Source organism: Leptonotus elevatus, chromosome 13 (assembly GCF_054856555.1).
Source record: "Leptonotus elevatus isolate MCC_2025b chromosome 13, RoL_Lele_1.0, whole genome shotgun sequence".
In the NCBI taxonomy this organism is placed as follows: domain Eukaryota; kingdom Metazoa; phylum Chordata; class Actinopteri; order Syngnathiformes; family Syngnathidae; genus Leptonotus; species Leptonotus elevatus.
Window position 1 is genome coordinate 16,955,046 of NC_141251.1, and position 21,202 is coordinate 16,976,247.

General features: G+C 38.3%; 3 protein-coding genes across 4 annotated transcripts; 2 read left to right on the top strand and 1 right to left on the bottom strand.

The window, feature by feature from the left end:
- Positions 1-1,553: 1,553 nt before the first annotated feature.
- On the top strand, positions 1,554-4,190 carry LOC147164028 (dual specificity protein phosphatase 13A-like). The gene is made up of 3 exons (XM_086093280.1): positions 1,554-1,744; positions 3,501-3,718; positions 3,776-4,190. The coding sequence occupies exons 1-3, from the start codon at positions 1,620-1,622 to the stop codon at positions 3,985-3,987; spliced, it is 555 nt and encodes a 184-aa protein (XP_085949406.1). The 5' UTR covers positions 1,554-1,619; the 3' UTR covers positions 3,988-4,190.
- A 4,261-nt stretch (positions 4,191-8,451) lies between these two features.
- On the top strand, positions 8,452-10,204 carry LOC147164029 (dual specificity phosphatase 29-like). The gene is made up of 4 exons (XM_086092573.1): positions 8,452-8,621; positions 8,982-9,169; positions 9,246-9,469; positions 9,810-10,204. Exons 2-4 carry the CDS (start codon positions 8,991-8,993, stop codon positions 10,040-10,042), a joined length of 636 nt encoding a protein of 211 aa, XP_085948699.1. The 5' UTR covers positions 8,452-8,621; positions 8,982-8,990; the 3' UTR covers positions 10,043-10,204.
- A 1,984-nt stretch (positions 10,205-12,188) lies between these two features.
- Positions 12,189-20,689, bottom strand: LOC147164030 (adenosine kinase-like). Of its 2 annotated transcripts, none has more exons than XM_086092571.1 (11): positions 20,522-20,689; positions 18,978-19,052; positions 17,882-17,935; positions 16,176-16,254; positions 15,912-16,084; positions 15,715-15,823; positions 14,679-14,849; positions 13,721-13,756; positions 13,522-13,636; positions 13,346-13,432; positions 12,189-13,258 (listed from the first exon to the last, which is right to left on the bottom strand). In XM_086092571.1, exons 1-11 carry the CDS (start codon positions 20,614-20,616, stop codon positions 13,134-13,136), a joined length of 1,119 nt encoding a protein of 372 aa, XP_085948697.1. In that variant the 5' UTR covers positions 20,617-20,689; the 3' UTR covers positions 12,189-13,133. The 2 variants fall into 2 exon arrangements, with proteins under 2 accessions (XP_085948697.1, XP_085948698.1); XM_086092572.1 differs by lacking the exon at positions 20,522-20,689 and adding an exon at positions 19,729-19,894.
- Between the last annotated feature and the right edge of the window lie 513 nt (positions 20,690-21,202).

Below are 21,202 nucleotides of genomic sequence, written 5' to 3' on the forward strand. Positions count from 1 at the left end.
TGGCTGCACACCCACCCACACTTCAATGCAATAGCTCAGTGAATTATATAACAATAACAAAGCATTCTTGTTCAATGATTCTTTGACCTTGTGTATCACGGCTACGGTTTGTGACCTCTTAGATTTGACATATTCTATATGCGCTTTCCATGTTAAATGTTCATCAATAATGATACCTAGAAACTTAATTTCATTAGTCCTTTCTATTTCAATGCCTTGCACAGCCAGTGTTGCTTCGACATGCATATTTCTACAACTGAAAATCATAAATCTGGTTTTACTAATATTTATAGACATTCAGTTAGCATTTATTATATTCTTAAACTCTTTCTCTATTACTTGTAATACAATATATATATATATATATATATATATATATATATATATATATATTCCCGACATAAAAAAAAGTGTTGTCATCTGTGAACAAAATAAATTTTAACAATTTTGAAATGGTTGTAATATCATTCACATAAAGAAGAAAAAGTACTGGCCAGGGAATTGATCCCTGGGGTACCCCACAATTTACATAACTGTGTTTTGATTGCCTACTATTGAATTCAACATATTGTTTTCTATTTTTTAAATAACTGGCAGCCCATTGATGTGCAACACCTCCATATACCATATTTAAACAATTTATGCAGTAATATTTAATGATCTAAGGTGTCAAATGCTTTTTGTAAATCCACAAAAATGCTTACTAAAACATGTTTGTTTTTTTATCCATGGCTGTACAAATTTCTTCAGTTAACTTATTATTGTCATGGTAGTTGAGTGATTTGAGGGAAACCCATATTGGCTGTTACTTACAATTTTATACTTATCTATGAATTTATTTAATCTTGTCACATACAATTTTTCCAATATTTTAGACAGCTGTGGTAGTAGAGATATAGGTCTGTAATTCAAAAAATCATTCTTATTTCCTTTTTGAAGAGTGGGACTACTTTTGCTATTTTCATTTGAAGTGGAAAAATTCCTGTTATAAATGATAAATTACAGATATATAGGGTTCTGCTAATAAAACAAGTACAGAAGCGGTGATTATCAGTGTCTACTCAAGAGTTGCATACTCGTACTGGTATTGGTCTGAATAAAAGAGACTTCATAGTTATGACCTCAAAAAACTGAACTTTTACCCATTTTAGACCCCAACTTGTAGTTTGGGCAAATGCTGCGTCATGATGTCATGCCAATTTTGGTCTTTAGAACTAGTTTTGTCAACATTCTATACGTGTTGATATATGATGCAGTACACAGGAAGTTGCACTGCTGGAGTGACCTCAGCGTGCCCGACTTTGACATTTGGCGATCCTGCAACATCAAATAGCAACACGGAGTCACAGAGAGAGCAGTGAGCTAATTTTGGAGGCCAGCGACGTCTGTACAAGCAGCTGCTGGCGTCCTTCAGCAAGCAGCCTTTGACAGTGATGAGACACTCCACTTTCTCTCTTTCACTCACACACACACACACACACACACACACACACACACACACACACACACACACACACACACACACACACACACACGCGCACGCACGCACACACACACACACACACACACACACACACACACACACACAAACAGTGTTGTCCAGTGCCTGTGAGGAGATCATGTCAGGGCGCAAGGAGCAACAGGACCTGGCGCCCATTAAACAACTGGAACTCATTCTGGATTCCTGCACACTGGAGCTTACTGTAGTGGATGAAATCTGGCCAAACCTCTACATAGGAAACATGTGAGTGACGCCTCAGTATTAGTGCAAGAAGGGTTTTTTTGGTTTTGGTTAAGTGAAAAAATATTATGTTTGAAACAGCTTCTACACGACACACGACCACAATAATCAACTGATAATTTGTTGTATTTGTTCAAATGGGACAAGGCACAAATGCATTTTTGAAACTATTTTAACAACTTGCATGTTGCATGTCAAGTGAAAACTGGAATTTAAAACAAAACAAAAATAATAATTATGAAGGAATCCATAAACTCGGTTGAGTTCTGGACATAAATGGTCCTTAATAGCATTGTCTAACTAATGCAAGATAATCTTTAGCACTCTCATTTTACATGTGATAAGTGTCAAGACAATTTCATTCACTAGAAAGACTGTTGTTTTTTTTGCCTCTGTAGGTGCTGCTGTTTTGGCTAGCATCCAAATTCAGTTAGGCTCTTTATTGAAAGGAAAAGTTCAACGTTTTTTCCGCTGCTGTTTGTAAACAGTAAACACAACATTCAAATCTGACAATCGAGGAACGAGCGGGAAACCAGCTCACCAATCAGGAGCGAGGGTTCGTACAGCCAAATTTGCTTATGCAGACAAGACACAAGAAACAAACTCTTAACACGTCCGTGTGAAAACAGTCCACCAATCAGGAGCGGGCATTCGTGCAGTGAAATTTGCATATGCCAATGATAGTAGCTTGCCATCCACGGATTGGCTGGAAGGAAAACATTGAGTTTCCGCCCAGAAAAATTAATCCTTTAGACATTAACTATTTAATATCAGACAACATCTGTGATGATTGAGAGGAACCATTTTAGGGAGTTTGTTTTTGTCCCCATCATTGCAGAGAAAGATAGAACGTTAGAAATTGAGGCACACAACATTGTTTTTGGCAATTTTGTAAGCTTCATTGCCCAATTTGCGAGCCTATCTCAACATATTTCACAGAGCTGGCCCGGTGAGTCACAATCAATGCTAGTGATAAAAACGTACTTTAAGACCGGCTGCTGTGATTGTCTCTTAGTAGTATTTTATTTTGGTCAGAACCATCAAAAAGCCCAAAACGGGTCACAATACCGCCTAGGGAAATGCAGCTTCTTCTTTTTTTTTAAACCTGGAAGTGGAGGCTCGGTACAGAGGCACAGTTGGAAACAACAAATTTAACAATAATAATTTGAATAATTGCTTTTAAAAGATTTGAATTAAATCATGATCTAAGTACAATTGTCTCATTTTCCTATATGTAAATGTTGATGTTCAAACTTTGCATTATGCTACAGTGATCTAGCTTAATCCGTTTGCTTAATCAAAGCTACATTGTCTTTAGCAATGAATAAAGGACACAGCTTATAGTCTCAATTATTCATCTGTAGGGGCCCTACATATACGAGTTCATTAACACAAGGGAACATACAGCAAACTCAGTTTCCTTGATAATAGAGGCTTGCAGTTGCAACAACAGACTCTGTTAACAGACAGTTGAGTTATTTTCGTTTCAAAACTACTGTTGGGAATGACCTACGGCATTTTGCATAATTGCACTTAGTGTCATGACTTGGTATAAAACAGGCCAGTTAGTCGGTCATTCGACTGAGTGGCCGAGTCAAGTCTGATTGTTACCATGGTGAACAGTCTTTTGGTGTGCTGATAGGGAGACCAGACTTCACAATATAGTAAGTAAATCTAGTTGTAATGTTGATATTGGTCATAATGATGATGTTTTGGTGGTATGAAACTGGCTTGTATGTCTTCACGTCTGTTTTTCAAGAGCTGTGGCACAGAATAAAAAGACTTTATCCAAGCTGGGCATCACTCACGTCCTCAACGCAGCTCACTCCAAGCAGGGAAGCGTCGGGGACCAACGTTTCTATGGCAACGCTTGCGTTTACTGCGGCATCCCAGCAGAAGACTCGAATCACTTTGACCTTAGCCAGTACTTCAAACCTGCAGCTGACTTCATCAATAAAGGCCTAAAGGACCACCAAGGTAAGCATGTGCTACCCAATTTCTGCATTTGTAATCTCACCTCCTGCGACTTTCCAGGGAAAGTTCTGGTGCATTGCATTATGGGTGTGAGCCGTTCAGCCACCCTGGCGCTGGCCTACCTGATGCTGCGTCAACGTCTCTCCCTCCACGATGCTCTGAGGCACGTCGTGCTAAAACGAGCTATATACCCCAATCGGAACTTCTTGATGCTTCTCCACAAGCTGAATGAACAGTTGGCTTTCAAAAGGAGGTTGTGTCCTCTCCTCTAAAGCGACCCCGCCTACGTTATCACCTTCTTTCTGCGAACAAACATCTTGTATGGAAAACACTTCAGGTTGTGCTTTCAAATTCCACATGTCTCCATCCTTGTCACACATCAAAATATCAACAACTTTGTATATACATTATTGCTTTATAACATTTTAGAAACACTGCAATCTCTTTTATGAATAGATATATTATTAAAAATGCACATTGTGTCCGTGTTTTAACTGCACATGCTAACCTTAATTATAGCTTATGTCATTCATGAGCATAGCAATTGTAATAAAAAATACTGTAAAGTCAGCAAAAACAGGAAACTGTCTTTTATCATTCATCTCAAAATCATCTCGCCCCAAACCATGCAACTGTTTTTAATCACTTATATTTAAAAGTTATACGTAGAGTAAAATATTATCATAAAGATAAATAAAGAAGACAAACAATAAAATCATAGAGAAATAATAACATTTGTGTTTTTGTGTTCAAGAATGATCCATTTGAATATGATTAATAAATTACAATATGTTCCATGTGCACCGGCCCCCTACTAGTCAAACACGGCATTCTGATTAATATCGCATTTGTGGAATATCAATTAAGCAACACAATCCACCTGTTTTTATCCATTTCACGTGGCAGCCATTTTGCCACTTATTGTTGACTGAAAGTGTCATCACAGTTCCTCAAGGGCTCAGTTAACGACCAATCACGGCTCTACTGTTTTCTGAGTTTGGTCATGTGATGTTCACAAGCAGGGCTGTAATTGGTCGTTACCTGAGCAACTGTGATGTCATTTTCACTCGACAGCAAGTGGCAAAATGGCCGCCCTTTGAGATGGATAAAAAATGGTGGATTTTGCTGCTTAATTTATATTCCACAAACACAATATTAATCAGAAAACAGTGTTAATAAATTTAATCATATAACATATCACAAAGTCATTTTATAAAAATGAAATGTTGGATGAATGGTGATCCAATATGTGTCATTTGATCATAAAAGTAGCACATACAATACTGGCAAATGTCAGTTCTTCTCCAAGGAGAATAGCATGGAACTAAGTGAGATAGCAAATGTTAAAGTTCATTGGATAATGCCACATTGTTTTCCCTTGAGGGGACCTGCGGCGGGTTGTCACAGTGGATTAAACAGTTCTCCTTGGATCTGTTGCGGAACGCCTTGATTTTGCCATGTGTAACACTGCCGCACTACCAATGAAGCCAATGACACTACTACTACTACTGTATATCTCTAGCAATCTATAAAGTCTAGCTAAACACCTGCTCAGACCATGTTAGCTTATCTGAGAAATTACCAAAATTTCCACGCATAGGTACGCCACGTGCGATTCTCAAATATAGAGCCTTCAGTGTGCGCAAGGCACATATAGTTCATGTAGTCTTTTTGTTGTTGTTGTGCACGTGTGTGTGTGTGTGTGTGTGCGTGCTAGACTAGAATGTCTCTGACGAATCCACCACGGAACACCCCCTCTGTGACAGCGCTCCAGGAGCTGCTGCTAAAGACAGACGACCCACTGGGCATGTCAGTCAAGTGTGGCCCAACCTTTACACTGGCAATGATGTGCATGCACAAACACCCATATGAGCACTGGTTCAGTCAGTGATAGGCTGTGCATTTAGTACCTGAGCCTTCAGTGGGGACTTCCATCACAATGCAAAAATAGAAACCATCAACTCTCATCAACTCTATAAAAAGTTTAACAGCCCAGTGGAAAATGTTATTGCTCAAAGCTTGCTCGTCTATGTCTCGCGGGACAAATTTGAGAATCTTTACTCTCTCTCTTTTCTTCAAATGTGAGAATCTCATCTCGGTCTCATTTTACTATTTTTTTTTATCCAATGTTTCTCATGTGTTTCTCATGTGTTTCTCCTAAAATTCCTGATTCATACCAATTCAGTTCAAATTTGAGGTAATTTCACCAAAACATTAGTGCAAATGAAGCGATGTGATACATTGGGTTGTGTTTAGAAGCAATGCCAAATTTAGGCAGGACGATAAATAGCAAGTCGCAGAGAGATTTAGGCAAAAAAGTGTCCATAAATGACTCTCCTACAAATTTTATTTGTCCTTGTTAATGGTAAATAGACGCTTTCTTAAAATAATCGCCTAAGTCATTTTTTTCTGATTTTTCAGGAAACACAAAAAAATTAACAATTTGCATCATGAGAAGATGATTTAGGCAAAAAAAAATATTTTTTACCAAAAATAAATTAAATGTAAGAGGGTGACGATATGTTATACTAGAAAAAATATTTAAACAAAACAATACATAACATATATCTGACAACATGGCAGAATGATAACTTATGAAATCACATTCTCTCAATGAGCATTTGCGGTGCAAAATATTTTTTGAACAGAGGACAGTTGGTCAAATGTGTACACTGTAAACATGGTTAGGTGGGCCCAATGCAAAAATATAAAAAAATAATAATAATTTAAGTTGCGTAAAAGTGTTGAATAGGTTAGTAGACTATGTGCATTGGACTTGAGCTCCTAAAGGAATGGAGCAGTTAGAATTTTTTTTTTTAAAAAATACTGTGTTAAAAAAAAATCATTTATTTCAGCTTTTTAAGTATTAACTCTATCAGCAATTGAACCATATTGTATATTTTACTGGCCAAAATAACTATATTAGTTACAGAAATCCAAAATGTGTCTTTTAATCAATAGAGGCATGTAAAAGTGCAACATTGCAATTGCTTGCATTTTTATTGAACATACCTATTTTTCAGCAACAAAAGAAACAAAGCCACGGCCAAGTGTAGTGTGTACATTCCTCAGTGACTTCATGAAAAAATAAAAAAATCAGCCTTATTGTTATCTTCCTCTTCTCGATGGTGTGTGTTTCAGGTGCTCCCAGCATGTTTGCAATTTTTCTGTTTACCTTTCGAGTTAAACAGTGTTGATCAGAAAACGAAAACAATGTTGGAATGTTTAACTACTAGATGAAATTCTAATTCTATGAAAACCCCACTGACAAATATGCATAATATATAAGCCATTTCTTTTTTTAAATGGCCATTTAATATTTATATATAGGCACTTCCTTATTAAAAAAAAAGTACATAATTCAAGCTCTGCATGTTTTACAGCAGTCCCAAGTTGAATATTATCCCAAAAATAATGTTACATTTGGTGCAAGTGATAATTTGGTACTTTTTATTTATTTATTAAATAGTTAAATGAGCACTTTCATCCATAAAATAGCTTCAATACAATGCCCGCCAAAAGTTTTAACTCTGAATCTGTTTTCCACTAAATGTAAATAATTATCTCTTTCATATGGAACTTTTGATAGTTGATTTGAAAAGTGTTTGATTAGATGTTGCTATTTGTTTTATTACCGTAAATTGAAACGAAACTCTGGTCAGATGGAAAAAGATTTTGTCTCAACAGCGCCTAACTAAATATTATGGCATTAAATGAATAGCTATTAAAGAAAATTCTAGATAACCACAAACAGCAATCATGGTGTCAAATAGACAATGAAGCTATAAAATATCAAATGTAAAAAAAAAAGTGAAATAATATACTTACTCTTGGACCACTACCAAAAGTGACTGCTGTTGCACGTGACATGCACAGACTTTGCACATTTAAGTACGATAAATACGAAGTCTTAATTGTTTGAACAGAAACTATTGATTGGACCTGAAAACAAAATTAACATAAAACTAACACTTAAACACTTATAAGATATCAAAGATGTAAGTTAGTGTTGTATAGTATAACTATAGAACTATAGTACAAACAAATGGACGAGACAACCTGGACAAGACACAAAGCGGCGAGCTGAGAAACACTGAGACATATGTGAGACCTTATTGAGAAATCATCTAAAACTCCAAAGGAGAAAAAAAGACAAGACACTGGAGCAATACACCTTAGTCTCAATTTGGTTTCGCACCAATTTTATTGTTATCTAGGAGAAGTAAATGAGACATGTTTGAGATCTCAAACATGTCTCATTTGTCCATATGTTTTCCTGTGGGTAGAAGCCTAGCTAGCAAACATTCACCCCCCCCCCTCCCCCCTCCTACCACTAACCTAACCCTGAATTGGACTGAACCTAACCCTAACCCTATAAAATGACATTTGGTCACATGTCATTCTCCAATGAACCAAGAAGTACAGAAACTTGTTAACAATCAAACACTAGTCTGAGATCATTTTTGACAATGAACATAGCAACAAATGAAGCATTAAATTCATTAAATTAATCAGAAAATGAAAAAGTCAAAATTATGTGACAAGGTGTGCTATTTCTACAAATAGATCTCAATGTGCTGTCATGGGACTTCGCACTCACACTTGTTCGGACACGTGAGATTCTTAACATGACTGTGATGTAACACAATATTGTGTGTGCCTTGGACTTTTGATATTTCCCGCGCAGCATAAAAGTGACCGCTGTCATTCTGTACATGAGGTGTTACAAAGTTTTAAACAAGCAAATGTTTGCGCGTCACGTTGATGTGGTGTCATGGCAGGCAACGGCCTAAAAATATCATGTCAAACACAGAGAGAGCCGTTAGCATGTGTCCTTATGCCAAATGTGAAGGAACACAAGTCCTGCTTGGAGACAAATCACAAAATTCAGACAACTATATGACTGGTAAGTGATATATTTTCATATTCAGCTTCACACACAGCTAATGAGTGACCATATGTAATATTTTAGGAAGCATGAATGGGTTGAATATTTTTGGGATCTTGAAATAATCCCGCGTGATGAAATGCTCTCCTGAGACGTACAGCATTTGAGAACGATTGTAATGCTCAAGCTTGAATGCCATCCTCAGATACATTTGTAGATAATACTTAACAGAGGTTTTATCGATCTGTCTATCATACATATTCACATTTTTGTATTTAGTGGTGGTTTCTGGCATGAGCGTTATGTGCGGGCGCACAGGGCCACATTGCTGCGAGGTGGCAACGCGCCCCAAAAAAGATTATTCTCTTTGCTGCTTAGAGGAGAACCATGTCCTCCTGTGCGGTCAAATCAAGAGGAAAGAACCCCTACACAGCTGTTCAAGTGGACCCAGATAGCGATTACATCACACCAGGCACTCTAGACCTGGAGCAGCTTTTCTGGACTGGCACCAGCGTTCAATATGCACACTTCAACCAAGTCTGGCCCAATATCTTCATCGGGGATGAGTAAGTAAACACGCACAAACATAACTCAAATTAATTTGTAAAAATGAAGTAAGCGGTATGTGTTGTTTGGGAAAAGGAAGATGGCTCTGGAGCGACCTGGTCTGAAGGACCTGGGTATCACGCACGTGTTGAATGCTGCCGAGGGGAAGTACAACAACGTTCTGACTGGTGCAGATTACTACTCAGACACTGACATCCAGTATTTTGGGGTGGAGGCAGATGACAAACCCACATTTGACATCTCACAGTTCTTCTGTCCGGCAACACAGTTCATTAGCGAAGCTCTGAGACAACCACTGAGTAAGTCAAGGATAGTACTTGGTGTAAAAAGTTCAAGAACCACTAAATTAAGCAGACACAAAGAAAAGCACATTGTTAAAGAGTAACTCAACGCTAAATCAACTTTTTTTTGCTCATAAACTGTATAAACTGGTGTCTACAAATACTGTCTACATGTCCTGGTCATTACATTTTAGTGCATGTTTGTTGAAAGCTTGAATTTGGGTCAAAAACGGTGTGTTTGGCGCCGTCTTAAGGTTGCACACTGGGAAAAACACAATTTGGCAGTTTGGAACAAACCCAAACAAAACCAAGATTTAGCATTCTGTCTCAATTTTCGGCATATTTTGACTTGTTCCAGACAAGGTGTTGGTGCACTGTGTGATGGGTCGCAGCAGGTCAGCTTCACTGGTCTTGGCCTACCTGATGATGGAGCAAGGCTTAACCGTGGTGGACGCCATCGAGCACGTGCGACAACGCCGTTGCGTCCTGCCCAACCACGGTTTTCTCAAGCAGCTCAGAGCTCTTGACATCACACTGCAAGAGGAGAAGCTGAGACTAAAACGACTAAAGATGCAAGATCAACAACCATGATTGGGATCACATTTCGACAGGAGGTTGGGGGGTTCACTTGATGTAATACCTCATCTTTGTCTGAACACCTAAATTTCTCGCGTTAGTTAACATATACAGGGCCCAGGGCATAGGCGCCCTAGTGGAGAGGGCGCCAAATTGCAGGGCAAAAAAAAAAGAGATTAAAAATATCCCCCCCCCCCTCAAGTTTTCTAAAATAAAATATTTAAATGACCCTGCTATTATTTTTGTTTTTGCATTTTTGTATTGCAGAATTGCGTTGTTTTATTGTGCTATTATAATATAGTTCATACTTTTATTTTGAAGGATACAGGAATAGGTATCATAAACCGGTAGGAACTGACGTAAGTAACCGACGTACTGTGCCATTAATTTAGTAGCGCCATCTTCCAAGTGCAGAGAAGACATGTGCGCGCCACAGGAAATATGAGAAATCTGAAGTTTACAACTAATTCAGTGAATGATTCTTTAGCACCTGGCTGAGAAGGGAACGAGGTTCGTATTGGAGCAATGTTTCATTGTTTAACTAATGTTGCTATATTTCATGGTCATTGTGTAATTTACTGCATAGTAAAAACGTTACCGTTTTCGTCCACTGGAGTGTGCTAACGCTCCTTGGTAAATATTTAGTAACGCTATTGCTCAAGATTCAGTTTTATTGGCTAAGAATCTGTATTTCTGTATGGTTTATTTTTGTTTTAAGGTATTTATAAAGGCAACATGCAAGGTTAAAATGTTTATTTACAATATAAATTGTACTCAAGAGATTGCCAAGGCTATAAAAGGTATAGTTAAGGTAATTCATTTATAGTATATGATAGGGTGGCCAAACGTGTACTCTTTTGGGAGGACAACTCATTTTCTTACGTCCTGTTAGTGCATTCGAGGGTTCTATAAATTCACGAATATTGTTCGGTTAGCATTGCGACGATAATATAACTGCGACTGGTACCACTATTTCAAGACCGGGGCAAGTGTCCTCTTTTTTGGGAAATGGGAAATTGGTCACCCTAGCATATGGCTTAAATATAGTAAAAGGATACACAAAACATACCGTTTGAGTTATTAATGGCAATTTTGTTATTGTTATTATATAATAATAATTTTTTTATGACTAGTCCAAATAAATATGAGATCATGACCTGGCACCCTAAATCTGACCTGCTGCTGCTGTTTACAGTGAAAGGTAGGGGAAGGGGTCGCGCATCTTCTCAGTGTTAGCGCTATTGATAGATGGATGGCTCGCTTATGTTGTTGTCTATGCATCAAAAACCTTTACAATGAAAAGGTCCAAGCCCTCAGGTACTGCGTTAAGAATGCGGCGAAAGGAGGAGGAGGAAAAACGGGCCCAAGGTAGAGGCATGTGTATGTCAGTCAATCAGAATTGTCTATAAAAATTTCATTTGAATTATCGGCAATTTTTCCAAGTTTCCCGTCAATTGTTAACAAAATGGGCGTACGTCATTGACCTCATTATTTTTATTACTTTTTATATGTATCTTACACAAATATGTTGAACATAGTTTGAAAACATTTTGGAGTTAATAATGTCAGCTGTTTTACACTGTACTTAGGCTATTTATTTGTATTACATGTAGTTGTCTGGGGGGCTACAATCTACACTTTCGCCTAGGGAACAAAATCACCTAGGGCCGGCCCTGAAAAATATGTACTTAAATATTAACAAATCATAATTGGGGGTGGGGTGTTGCACCCCAATAGAGGAAAAATACAGTACTGTACTGCAATTATGTTTTTACTTACATTTTTATCTCCAAAATTAAAGAATTTGTATGTTGTTGGTATAAAACAGAGCAAATAACTTGATTTACTTTCATTTCAGCTATTTAAAAAATCTAAATGGATTGATTTGTAGTTTCATTAGTGAGAAGTCTGGGGCAAGTACAAACTAAAAGACAAACACAAACAAAAAATCACAAGCTAAAATTAAAAGACCAGCATATGAGGTTGAGACTGCAATGAGTAAGTACTGTGTAGTAATAGATTGAGATATTTAAATAAATAAATCCAACATAAAATATCTTAAATGCATCTCAATTGCATTTTTAAATTTTTGACATGCTGTTGGCAAGGAAATGTTAAAATAAATAAATAAATATACACAGGGGGGGGAAATCCAACAGCGTAGATTGTTTTGTTTTCATTTTATTTGTCCATGTTAGACATTAAAGTCTGGCAACAACCAGACAAAAGGGTCACTTGAGGCCTCTTGTTTGAGTACATAGTGAGGAATACGACTGAATAGGATTGTAAATCCAAGATTTAAAAACAATTGTATAAGGAAGAAACCATTGTGCATCATCAAAATTGTATTCAAGTATTGATTAATCTAAATCAAACACTGAAGAGGTAAAAACAAAATCTTATCACGTGATAAACGTGCATTTGTATGAAATTTAACAAAGCTGAATGTTGAGGTACTTGGAAAACGGGTGAAAAAAATTACACCTTTCGAATGGCTACTCACATAATGCCCTCAATTATTCTTTGATTGTTGGTCTTACTTTCCAACAGTTCTAGCGTATGTGCACTTTTACTTTGCATATTGATGACAAAAGTAGCTTCAAGTATTTAACCTTTTGAACAAATAATAAAAGGCACTCATGATTTGGACAGTTCACAGTTGTATTTCCTATGGCTAGTGGCTTTGATGAATATTAATTCATGCTTTTTAAACGAAAAACTTGTCGTAAATCACACACAAATTAATCCCTTACAAACAAGTAGAATTATTTGATAAAAAAATCAATTGAGTGCAGAGTTATGAAGTCGACACTGATGTTTAAGAGTTCTCATGTCAAAATGTGGTCCTGTGGTTGTATACCTGATTTTGGCCACAATTATAATTACCATAATTCGATTGGCTGAGCTTGCGATCCCTTATTAATAGTTCTTGCAACTCCAACAAACGAAAGAAAGAAGAGATTAAAATTAAAAAATTAAATCAAATGGCAGGTTAAAAATATATATATCTGAATGGGAAGGAGTACTGTGGTACAAAATATTCTAGGTGACATTTTGTGTCAAATGATGGACATTTTTGGGGACACAGAACAACAATAAAAATACATCAAACAAAGTCCGGCTTTTCAGGGAACGTGCAACCCGATCTTCTAATGATGACACTGGCAGCGTAGTGAGCTGCTCTCACGCATTGGTCCAGCGCTTTTTCTCGGACCAGCCCAGACAGGAAACCTGCGGAGCGGAAGGAAATATTTTTTTAAAACTGGAAAACCCACAAAATCCTAACAAGTCATAGAAGCAATCACTGCAAGCTCTCACCTCCTACAAAGGCGTCACCAGCACCGTTTGTGTCCACAAGGTCTTTGGGATCAATTGCTATCACTGGGAAGGTCTCAATTTTGTCACCTGAACACAAATATTGGGGTGGGGGTTGAATGACACCTCAAACACAGACTGGTTTTATTTGAAGGGGAAAAAAGGAATGGAAATCTTACTGAGAGCCATCACAGTTTCATCTTTCCCCTGAGTCAAGACAACAATCCTTTGTCTCTTGGTGTTGACTTTGGGCAGAGCCTGCATTTTCTTGGCAATCTCCTTAATGTCTTTGGTCTGCAGAGACGTGACCGCATGACACAACGTTTAGACAAAATGCATGAAAGTGCAGCAGAGATAACAGCAGGGACACGGAATCACCTGAAAGTCTTGTTCTTTAGCAAACGTGGCTGCCTCCTGTAGGATGGAATCAACAGAAAAAAAAAAAAAAGATTAGTGAATCTTTGTATTATACCAGGGGAGGGAAAGTAAAATGATATTATATTATATATATATATATCCATCACCGCTTTTCCTCACAAGGGTCGCTAGAGCCTATCCCTTATGATATATATATATATATATATATATATATATATATATATATATATATATATATATAGACGCTTTTTGGGTCTCATTTTGGACACACCAGCAATGCAGTATAGTGGCAAACAGCAAGAGTGGCATGGCTCAGGTGGTAGAGTGGCTGGTCTACCAAGCTGGTATGGTCATGAGTTTGTTCCTCAAAGCTTGAATAACTTTTTTTTTTAATAAACTGGTATAAAAAAAAATACTCATAACTCTCCTTGTAAAAATGTACTAAGAATTTCTGAGTGAAAAGCCTTTACTAGTTTATTTCCAAGTAAATATTACTCACTTTTTTCCTCTTCTTTTTTACAGTGTATACATTCTGGCACCTGTGAACTGCTAGTCCAGCCCAAGATGATTAGACAATTTATAATTATATAAGACTTCGCTTAGCTAAGCTTTTGGCAAGAAGCTCCCGCAAAGTCCAGTTGCCCAAAAAACAAAGTTCTCAAGAGGCGACAATTTGCCAAAAGGACACATTGTCTGGCTTAAAAGAGAAATGGAGCAATTTTGTAGAATGATGAAAGCAAGATTGCTCTTTTGGGGACTAAGAGAGGCTGCAGACAGTTTGTCAGAAGGAAAGTACGGTGTGATAACGATATGGGGAGGCTTCACTTATACAATAATAATATTTGAAGAGGTAACGTTGCATCATGTCGAACACCAGAATGCAATCCCAATCACTGCATTTTGCTCTTATTCAAGCGCACATACTGTACAATAAATACTCATCGGAAAGCTGCCTTACCGTCTCATTGCCGAAGAGCACGTCCACGAAGGGCAAGAGCTGCATGAGGTGGTCCTTGAAGAACTGACAGATGAAGGGTGCGGACAGGTTGAGGCAGAACAGTTTGTTATTCTCTGATGCGTGCTTGGCCACTTTCAGCATGGACTCCAAAGACACTGTGACAAAGAAACCCTGGAAGGAAACATCATCAACATCAACATATGCATCAATACATGTGGAAACGCATAGTACAGCTGGGGTGAAATACATATGCATCCACAAGCAAATATTTTAATTACATTAGATTAATAACCAATACTAGATGATAAATCAAGTGTTTGTCAACCATTGAACCTAGGCACGTATTTAACATTAGAAAAGTCTCACATAAGTAAACAAAATGTATGTGTATAAAAATAATGATCTCATCTCAGGTTACTAACAAATTTACTTACTTTTTCAGTTCAACACAAAGTTGATAATATGCTAGCAGGAAGGCTCGACTTATTTTGTTCCGTGAATAGCAACAGCTGGGAAAGTTAAATAAAAAAAAACCTCTGCCATCCAGTAGAGGAGCATATAATTGTCCTATCTGTCACAATAAGTCACTGTCATCCACAGATGAACAAAGGTAAATTATTTGTAATAAATAAATGATAGTAGTTGGGAATCACTGCCATAAACAATGCTTGTCCAAACACAGGTTGCTGGTCCGTTTTCATTGGGTTGCTAATTGTCGGGAGAAAAAGACGGTGAACCAGCAATTCTCATTTAAGTGGTACACAGGCTCCCTCTAGTGGTACTTAAAAATCACTACCCAAGTTCAGTTGCGTTATATTTAACTTAATACAATTAATGCATTTGAAGTTAATATTTAAGTACAGTTTGTTTAAAACTTTGACTTAGATTTTTTTATTATAACTTTTATTTGAAATTAATTCATGCAAGTTGTCTTTTGTGTCTGACATTTGTTTATATGTAGTGACTGCTCCAAAGTTCACCTCAAAGGTTCAAGGCAAACAAGGGGGTCACGTGACATTCGCAGATCAGTACTCACGGCAATATAATAAACTTTAGCGCTTTCCACCAACTTCCAATTTTCTTCAATGTCCAGATGTTTTTCCTTTTTATAACAGTTAGCAGCAGCCAGGTTAGCCACTAGCGACCTTAAAGAAAGAGAAAACACCAGAGATCAACAAACCATGCGCTGAATATTTCATACAAACAAAACCAGTGTATGTGTGTGGACCTTACCGGTTTGCTCCAGTGATGCATGCTGCACACGAGCCCGTGGGCTCTTGGTCTTGCTCGTAGTAGTGAGCATCAATATGGGCATCCTCCGCCTTCTTCTTCAGGATCTCACCGAACTTGTCTTTGCCGATGCATCCGAAGAAGGTGCCCACGTTGTGAGGCTCCTGGATCATCCACTGCGCGCAGTGATGGCACAAATTACCACTCCACATTAAATGAAGGACAGAATCACTGCGGTGATGTCACATGACGCCACAAAGGACAAACCTGGGCGATCTTTATTGAGTTCTGTGTGGCTCCCCCAGCGTGGTATTCTGCTTTGAACTTGTTCACTAGCTCGTCAAACCTGCATGGGGTAAAAAATAAGATATTACGAATAAATAAAGCAAGACCTATATCACACTTGATTAAAGGGGAAGTTAACCTTAGACATTTCTTGACAATAATATATTATATGTGACTTCACTAGTCTAAACATGACATTCTGATTAATATCCAAAATCCAGCCTTTTTTATCCCTCTCAGGGGGCGGCCATTTTGCCACTTGCGGTCGACTGAAGATGACATCACATTCACAGTTACTCAGGTCTCAGGTAACGAGCAATCACAGCTCACCTGTTTTCTGAAGCTGTTCTGTGATTGGTTGTTACCTGAGACCTGAGCAACTGCAATGTCTTTACACTGGACAAGTGGCAAAATGGCCGCCTTCTGATATTGATAAAAACTTCTGGATTTTGCTGTTTAACTCATATTCCACTAACGCAATATTATTCAAAATACTGTATTTAGACTAGTGTTGCTGTACAGAACATATTGTCAAAAACAATTTTTTTTTTTGGGGGGGGGGGTGTTGATTTGTTTTGTTTTATTCCGTTTTTCCTTTCGGACACATTATTACAGGTTACATCGATCACATAATTTGCAACATTGACATCCGAAAGAAGGGCTGACGTGTAGAAGCCATGGCTTATTAGTAACCCGTCCCCATCGATTCTTACTAAACGCATCAGTTATATACATTGATTATGATTGATTCATACCGTTATCCATCAATCCCAGACTTGTGTCTGCACATTCCTCGCTCAGTTCATCTTAAACTTTACCCTTTAACAGCACAAACTTAGTTAAGTGATTGAAAACAGTTTTCGGAATCACGGTCAAAATATCCTAAAACTCCTAATGTGCTTGAGTAGTGTGTATGGCTTCCACGTGACTGTATGCACTCCCTACAACGTATGGGCACGGTCTCTGATGGCTGGGCAGTGGTCATTCATTTTATGCAAACATACAGTAGTACTGTAGAAGAATTACTCTCCAATCAACCGCCAGTTCCAGAAAAGACAAACGACCTCTAGTGGTAGAAGATATGGATTACAACAACCCACATGTATAGCCTAGTGTAGCTGAGAAACCTGTTCTGCAAGGGTTCAACAGGATTGTGGGTAGGACAACTGCTGTTTAATTTTCTGAGACAGAGCCAGATGGTGCAGCGTGGGGCTTTCCGACTATGCTTGCTTACTGAACATGAGGAAAGATACAAAGTTATCCTACAAGCGCCTATTAGTTCAAGGGTAAAAATTATTTAGACGCACACATGTGTTGGATGGGAGTAGTTAAGTCATAAGATCCAGTACCACATATTTAATTGATTGCGGGTTACTGTGACTGTTCTGTGTAAAATGCAAAAGATGCTTTATCTCCTGCTGTTTGCTTTGTGGCTCTTGTCTCACAGGAACTGGGAGGTGAAAAGTCCTGCTCTGCTATTGGCTCACACACACACTCGCTGTGCTAGATCTGCCGCCCTACTATTGCTGTTCTATAACCGAATGGAGTTCATCGCAGGGCTGTTTTGACTGGCTCGCTCCAGCCTTGAGAGGAGTCGGTTAGAATGTAGATATAAGAGCGAGGGGCAAACATGTGACATCAAATAGTCAATATTCTACAAGATGGGCTGTTAAGGGGGAGATACGCACAGAGATTTGTGCTTGTCCTCAGCCAGGATCTGGTCATTTGGCTTCAGTGTGTATCTACAAATTAAAGAACACAAAAAAAAAAAAGCATATTAACATTCATTCAGAAAAAATACACTATCATCCTCATACAAGTTTATCTGATTGTGCAGACACAATAGTGGTTCTGCCACTGTTTTGATCGAGAATTTTTTTTTAATCCATGAGGTACAGTTTCATTTCTGCTTTATTTGAGAGGAGGCTGAATCAGATACGCATGCTTGGCTGTTTTAAATCGAATCCCAGCGTTTACGCAAGGGTTTCCTTGCAGGGTGGACTCTGAACTGGAAGCCACATGAGCTCTTTGTCCTGGTCACTTCAGTGCAGCTTGGACAACACTAAAGGAAAATCTGCCGATTATTGCAGAGGATACAAAGTCAAAGAAATAAGTAAATAGAATGTCTGACTGGCGCTAACTGGTATTAGGAACTCAAATTGTTGCTTTATCTGCCCATTATAAAAGGTTAAACAGATAACAATACAGAAATGACTCTTTATTTTACATTTTGCACTAGCTGCTAGTTTGCATTTAATGTGGTGCACCCAAGACCATTAGAAACAAACTATTTTGACTGCTGTTGAATAGAGATACGATGATGTTTATTTTTAAGGGCTGATACCGATTATTAGCAGACTTGACTTTCACTAAAGAGGAAATTATTAGCATCCAAATTTAAAACAAATACAAACTCCAACTCATTCCTTGTTGACTTATTTATATTATTCTAAAATTCTAACGAGAAGTTCAGGGCGTTGCCAGGGTCATCAGCAAGTCTTAAAAAAAGTTAAATGAAAGTTTTCTGAAATGTCAAAATATCTGAAATGTTAACTTTTCACTTATCTTAGTTTCAATTTCAAACAAAAACAAGGTGCAGTCTACACTACAGGGTCAAATAGCATCTCAAAGTTAACTGAAAGTTTAGATAGATACTTTCTTGAAGCTAATACTATTTTTAAATTTCTCTATTAGCAACAGTCACAATAAAATAAAATAAAAGGTTGATGCGGATATTAGTAAATATGCTGAATATCAAGCTTCTATCCCTAATGTTGTACTTACTTGTCCAAGAAGTCTTTGTCCACCACAGCGCAAATGTCCAGCAAGGGATTTCCCATCCCGAAGAGTGAATTAGGGCTGCAGCATAAGTGCAAAAAGAGGATTTAGCCATTGTTTTCCTTTAAATCAACAAGTAGCATCTTGAGATTAAATGTTGCAGCATCCTGCTTGTTTACTTTCTCCGAATCTGCTCGAGATAAGCCAGCAAGAGGGTCAGAAATGTCACCCTGGGCATACGCTAGCTTCATGTGACCACAAATCCCATGATGACTATAAAAAATCTGCACGGAAAAGGAGAAATAGTGCACACCAGTGACATTACTTGTACTTGTATAAAGAGAGAGCCAAGTCAACCATGTGTGTAATTGTTTCTCCACCAGGCCGACATTGCATGTGATTCCATTTGCAAAAGCACACTGATATGACCCGCACACAAGCTGTTTCCAGACCCTCAGGCCTTGTGTCAGTGAATAACATCCACAAGTGCAGCATCGGCGAATGTCTGTCACGCAACTTTTTGCTTTTATAATCCACAAAATCTTGCAGTCCAGAGTAGACAACCTCAATTCACATGCCTCCCTTTGGTAACTTAGCCATTTGCCAAAACACAGAAGACTAAAGCCCGTTTGTTAATTCCGAAGGCAATGCATGGACTCCAGTGGATGCCACGCCCTCACTATCTTGTCCGACAACACACAAACATATATGTGCAGCCAATTACTCAAGCATTACATTGATCCTCTTTGCCACTTACCTCAATGCAGACATCTGTCTCTCTGTCTGTCTCTGTGGGTGCTAGACACCTGTTGAGCGAGCCAAATGAAAAAGGAGCAAAGAATTCCCAAACACCTCAATTTCAGCACAAATGTGTGGCAGATCGATGTTCCCCCTGCAACCCCAGCTCCTCCTCCGCCTCCTCCTCCTCCTAAATGGTTGACTGGTGGGCATCTAAAGGAGGAAGGGCCACGACAGCCGGTCTCTGCCTGGCTATTGGCTCGGTTCGCCTCAACACGTCTCTTGTAAGACACTTCAAATGATCGTGAGAAGCGTGCTGATAAGCGCTTCAAAGGAGCTGGATTAGCCGTGAAAAACTGCATCGCGGTGCATTCAAGTGCAAGCCGGGGAAAACTGGGTACCAAAACAGTGTCTGGTTGAGGCCACGTGACTGCCGTGCCACGCGTTGTGTTGGACCGTGGTGCGTTCAGGTGTCACCCCAACAAACCTGGCAACGGGACAGCAATTCACTGACAGGGAGTGAACTATTTATTTCTACATACCGACGGTCACCTTGAACTGGCAATAACAACTCATAGGACAATTACAAGGGGACACTTTTAATAGCACTGCTTGAAGACGAGTGAGATTAAATTTTAGTACAGCTTTCAGGTTAGCTATAACAACGAGGTTACACACAATCATTGACTTCCTTTCTCTTCATTCACATTTGTGTATTAAAAAAAAATCCGACTACAAGTGAAGCTCACATTAGAGTTCGATTCAACAACTAAATATTAGCACACATTTCCCCACCCCGGGATTGTTGTCACCTTAATTTCACAGGAGAGGTTTTGGCTACAGAGTCCGTCTTCTCTTGTGTGGAAATTTTGGGTTTCTTCGCTTTGGGTTCCTCGGAGGAGGCCATTGTTGGTTAAGCAAGGCACGGGCACGTTGCGTTCACCTTTTTACCGCCTACGGCGCCTAGACAACATGTACAGATACCGCTATTAAAATAAATTAATATATCACCCTGATTGTGGTCTCGCAGGCTGTTAAACTAGGACGGCCCAAGAGGGCTCCACCAATCACAAGCTGCATTGATAGACTTGTACGTTGACTTCGGACGCATTATTATTATTATTATTATTATTATTATTATTATTATTATTATTATTATTATTATTATTATTATTATTATTATTATTATTATTATAAATAAACATGCGCCTTTTTGAGTTGCACTTTTCTAAAACTAAGACAACTATAAAATAAATATAGCTGATTGAGGGCACTCTATGTGTTTCTGAAAAGCCGCTGCTTCTCGAGAACATTTGTTGTGTTTTACGGACATTTGTAATTCTAGAAGACAGTGTTACAGTTAATAAAGTAATGAACAGGAATGCATACGTAAAAAAGGAAAAATAGGGAAATTGCTAAAGCTCTTTTTCGGATTATTATGCAATGCCGAATTTCGACACATCTGTTTCCATAGGTTATCTATATTTAAAAGA

Bases quoted from the DNA above. Each gene is read 5' to 3' on its own strand.
- LOC147164028 (XM_086093280.1), top strand. From the start codon at position 1,620: ATGTCAGGGCGCAAGGAGCAACAGGACCTGGCGCCCATTAAACAACTG. The intron at 1,745-3,500 runs GTGAGTGACGCC...CTGTTTTTCAAG, and splicing joins AACCTCTACATAGGAAACAT to AGCTGTGGCACAGAATAAAA. The intron at 3,719-3,775 runs GTAAGCATGTGC...GCGACTTTCCAG, and splicing joins AGGCCTAAAGGACCACCAAG to GGAAAGTTCTGGTGCATTGC.
- LOC147164029 (XM_086092573.1), top strand. From the start codon at position 8,991: ATGTCCTCCTGTGCGGTCAAATCAAGAGGAAAGAACCCCTACACAGCT. The intron at 9,170-9,245 runs GTAAGTAAACAC...GTTTGGGAAAAG, and splicing joins AATATCTTCATCGGGGATGA to GAAGATGGCTCTGGAGCGAC. The intron at 9,470-9,809 runs GTAAGTCAAGGA...GACTTGTTCCAG, and splicing joins AGCTCTGAGACAACCACTGA to ACAAGGTGTTGGTGCACTGT.
- LOC147164030 (XM_086092571.1), bottom strand. From the start codon at position 20,616: ATGGCCTCCTCCGAGGAACCCAAAGCGAAGAAACCCAAAATTTCCACA. The intron at 13,757-14,678 runs GTAAGGCAGCTT...TCCATCCTACAG, and splicing joins TGCTCTTCGGCAATGAGACG to GAGGCAGCCACGTTTGCTAA. The intron at 13,433-13,521 runs GTAAGATTTCCA...ATTTGTGTTCAG, and splicing joins TGAAACTGTGATGGCTCTCA to GTGACAAAATTGAGACCTTC.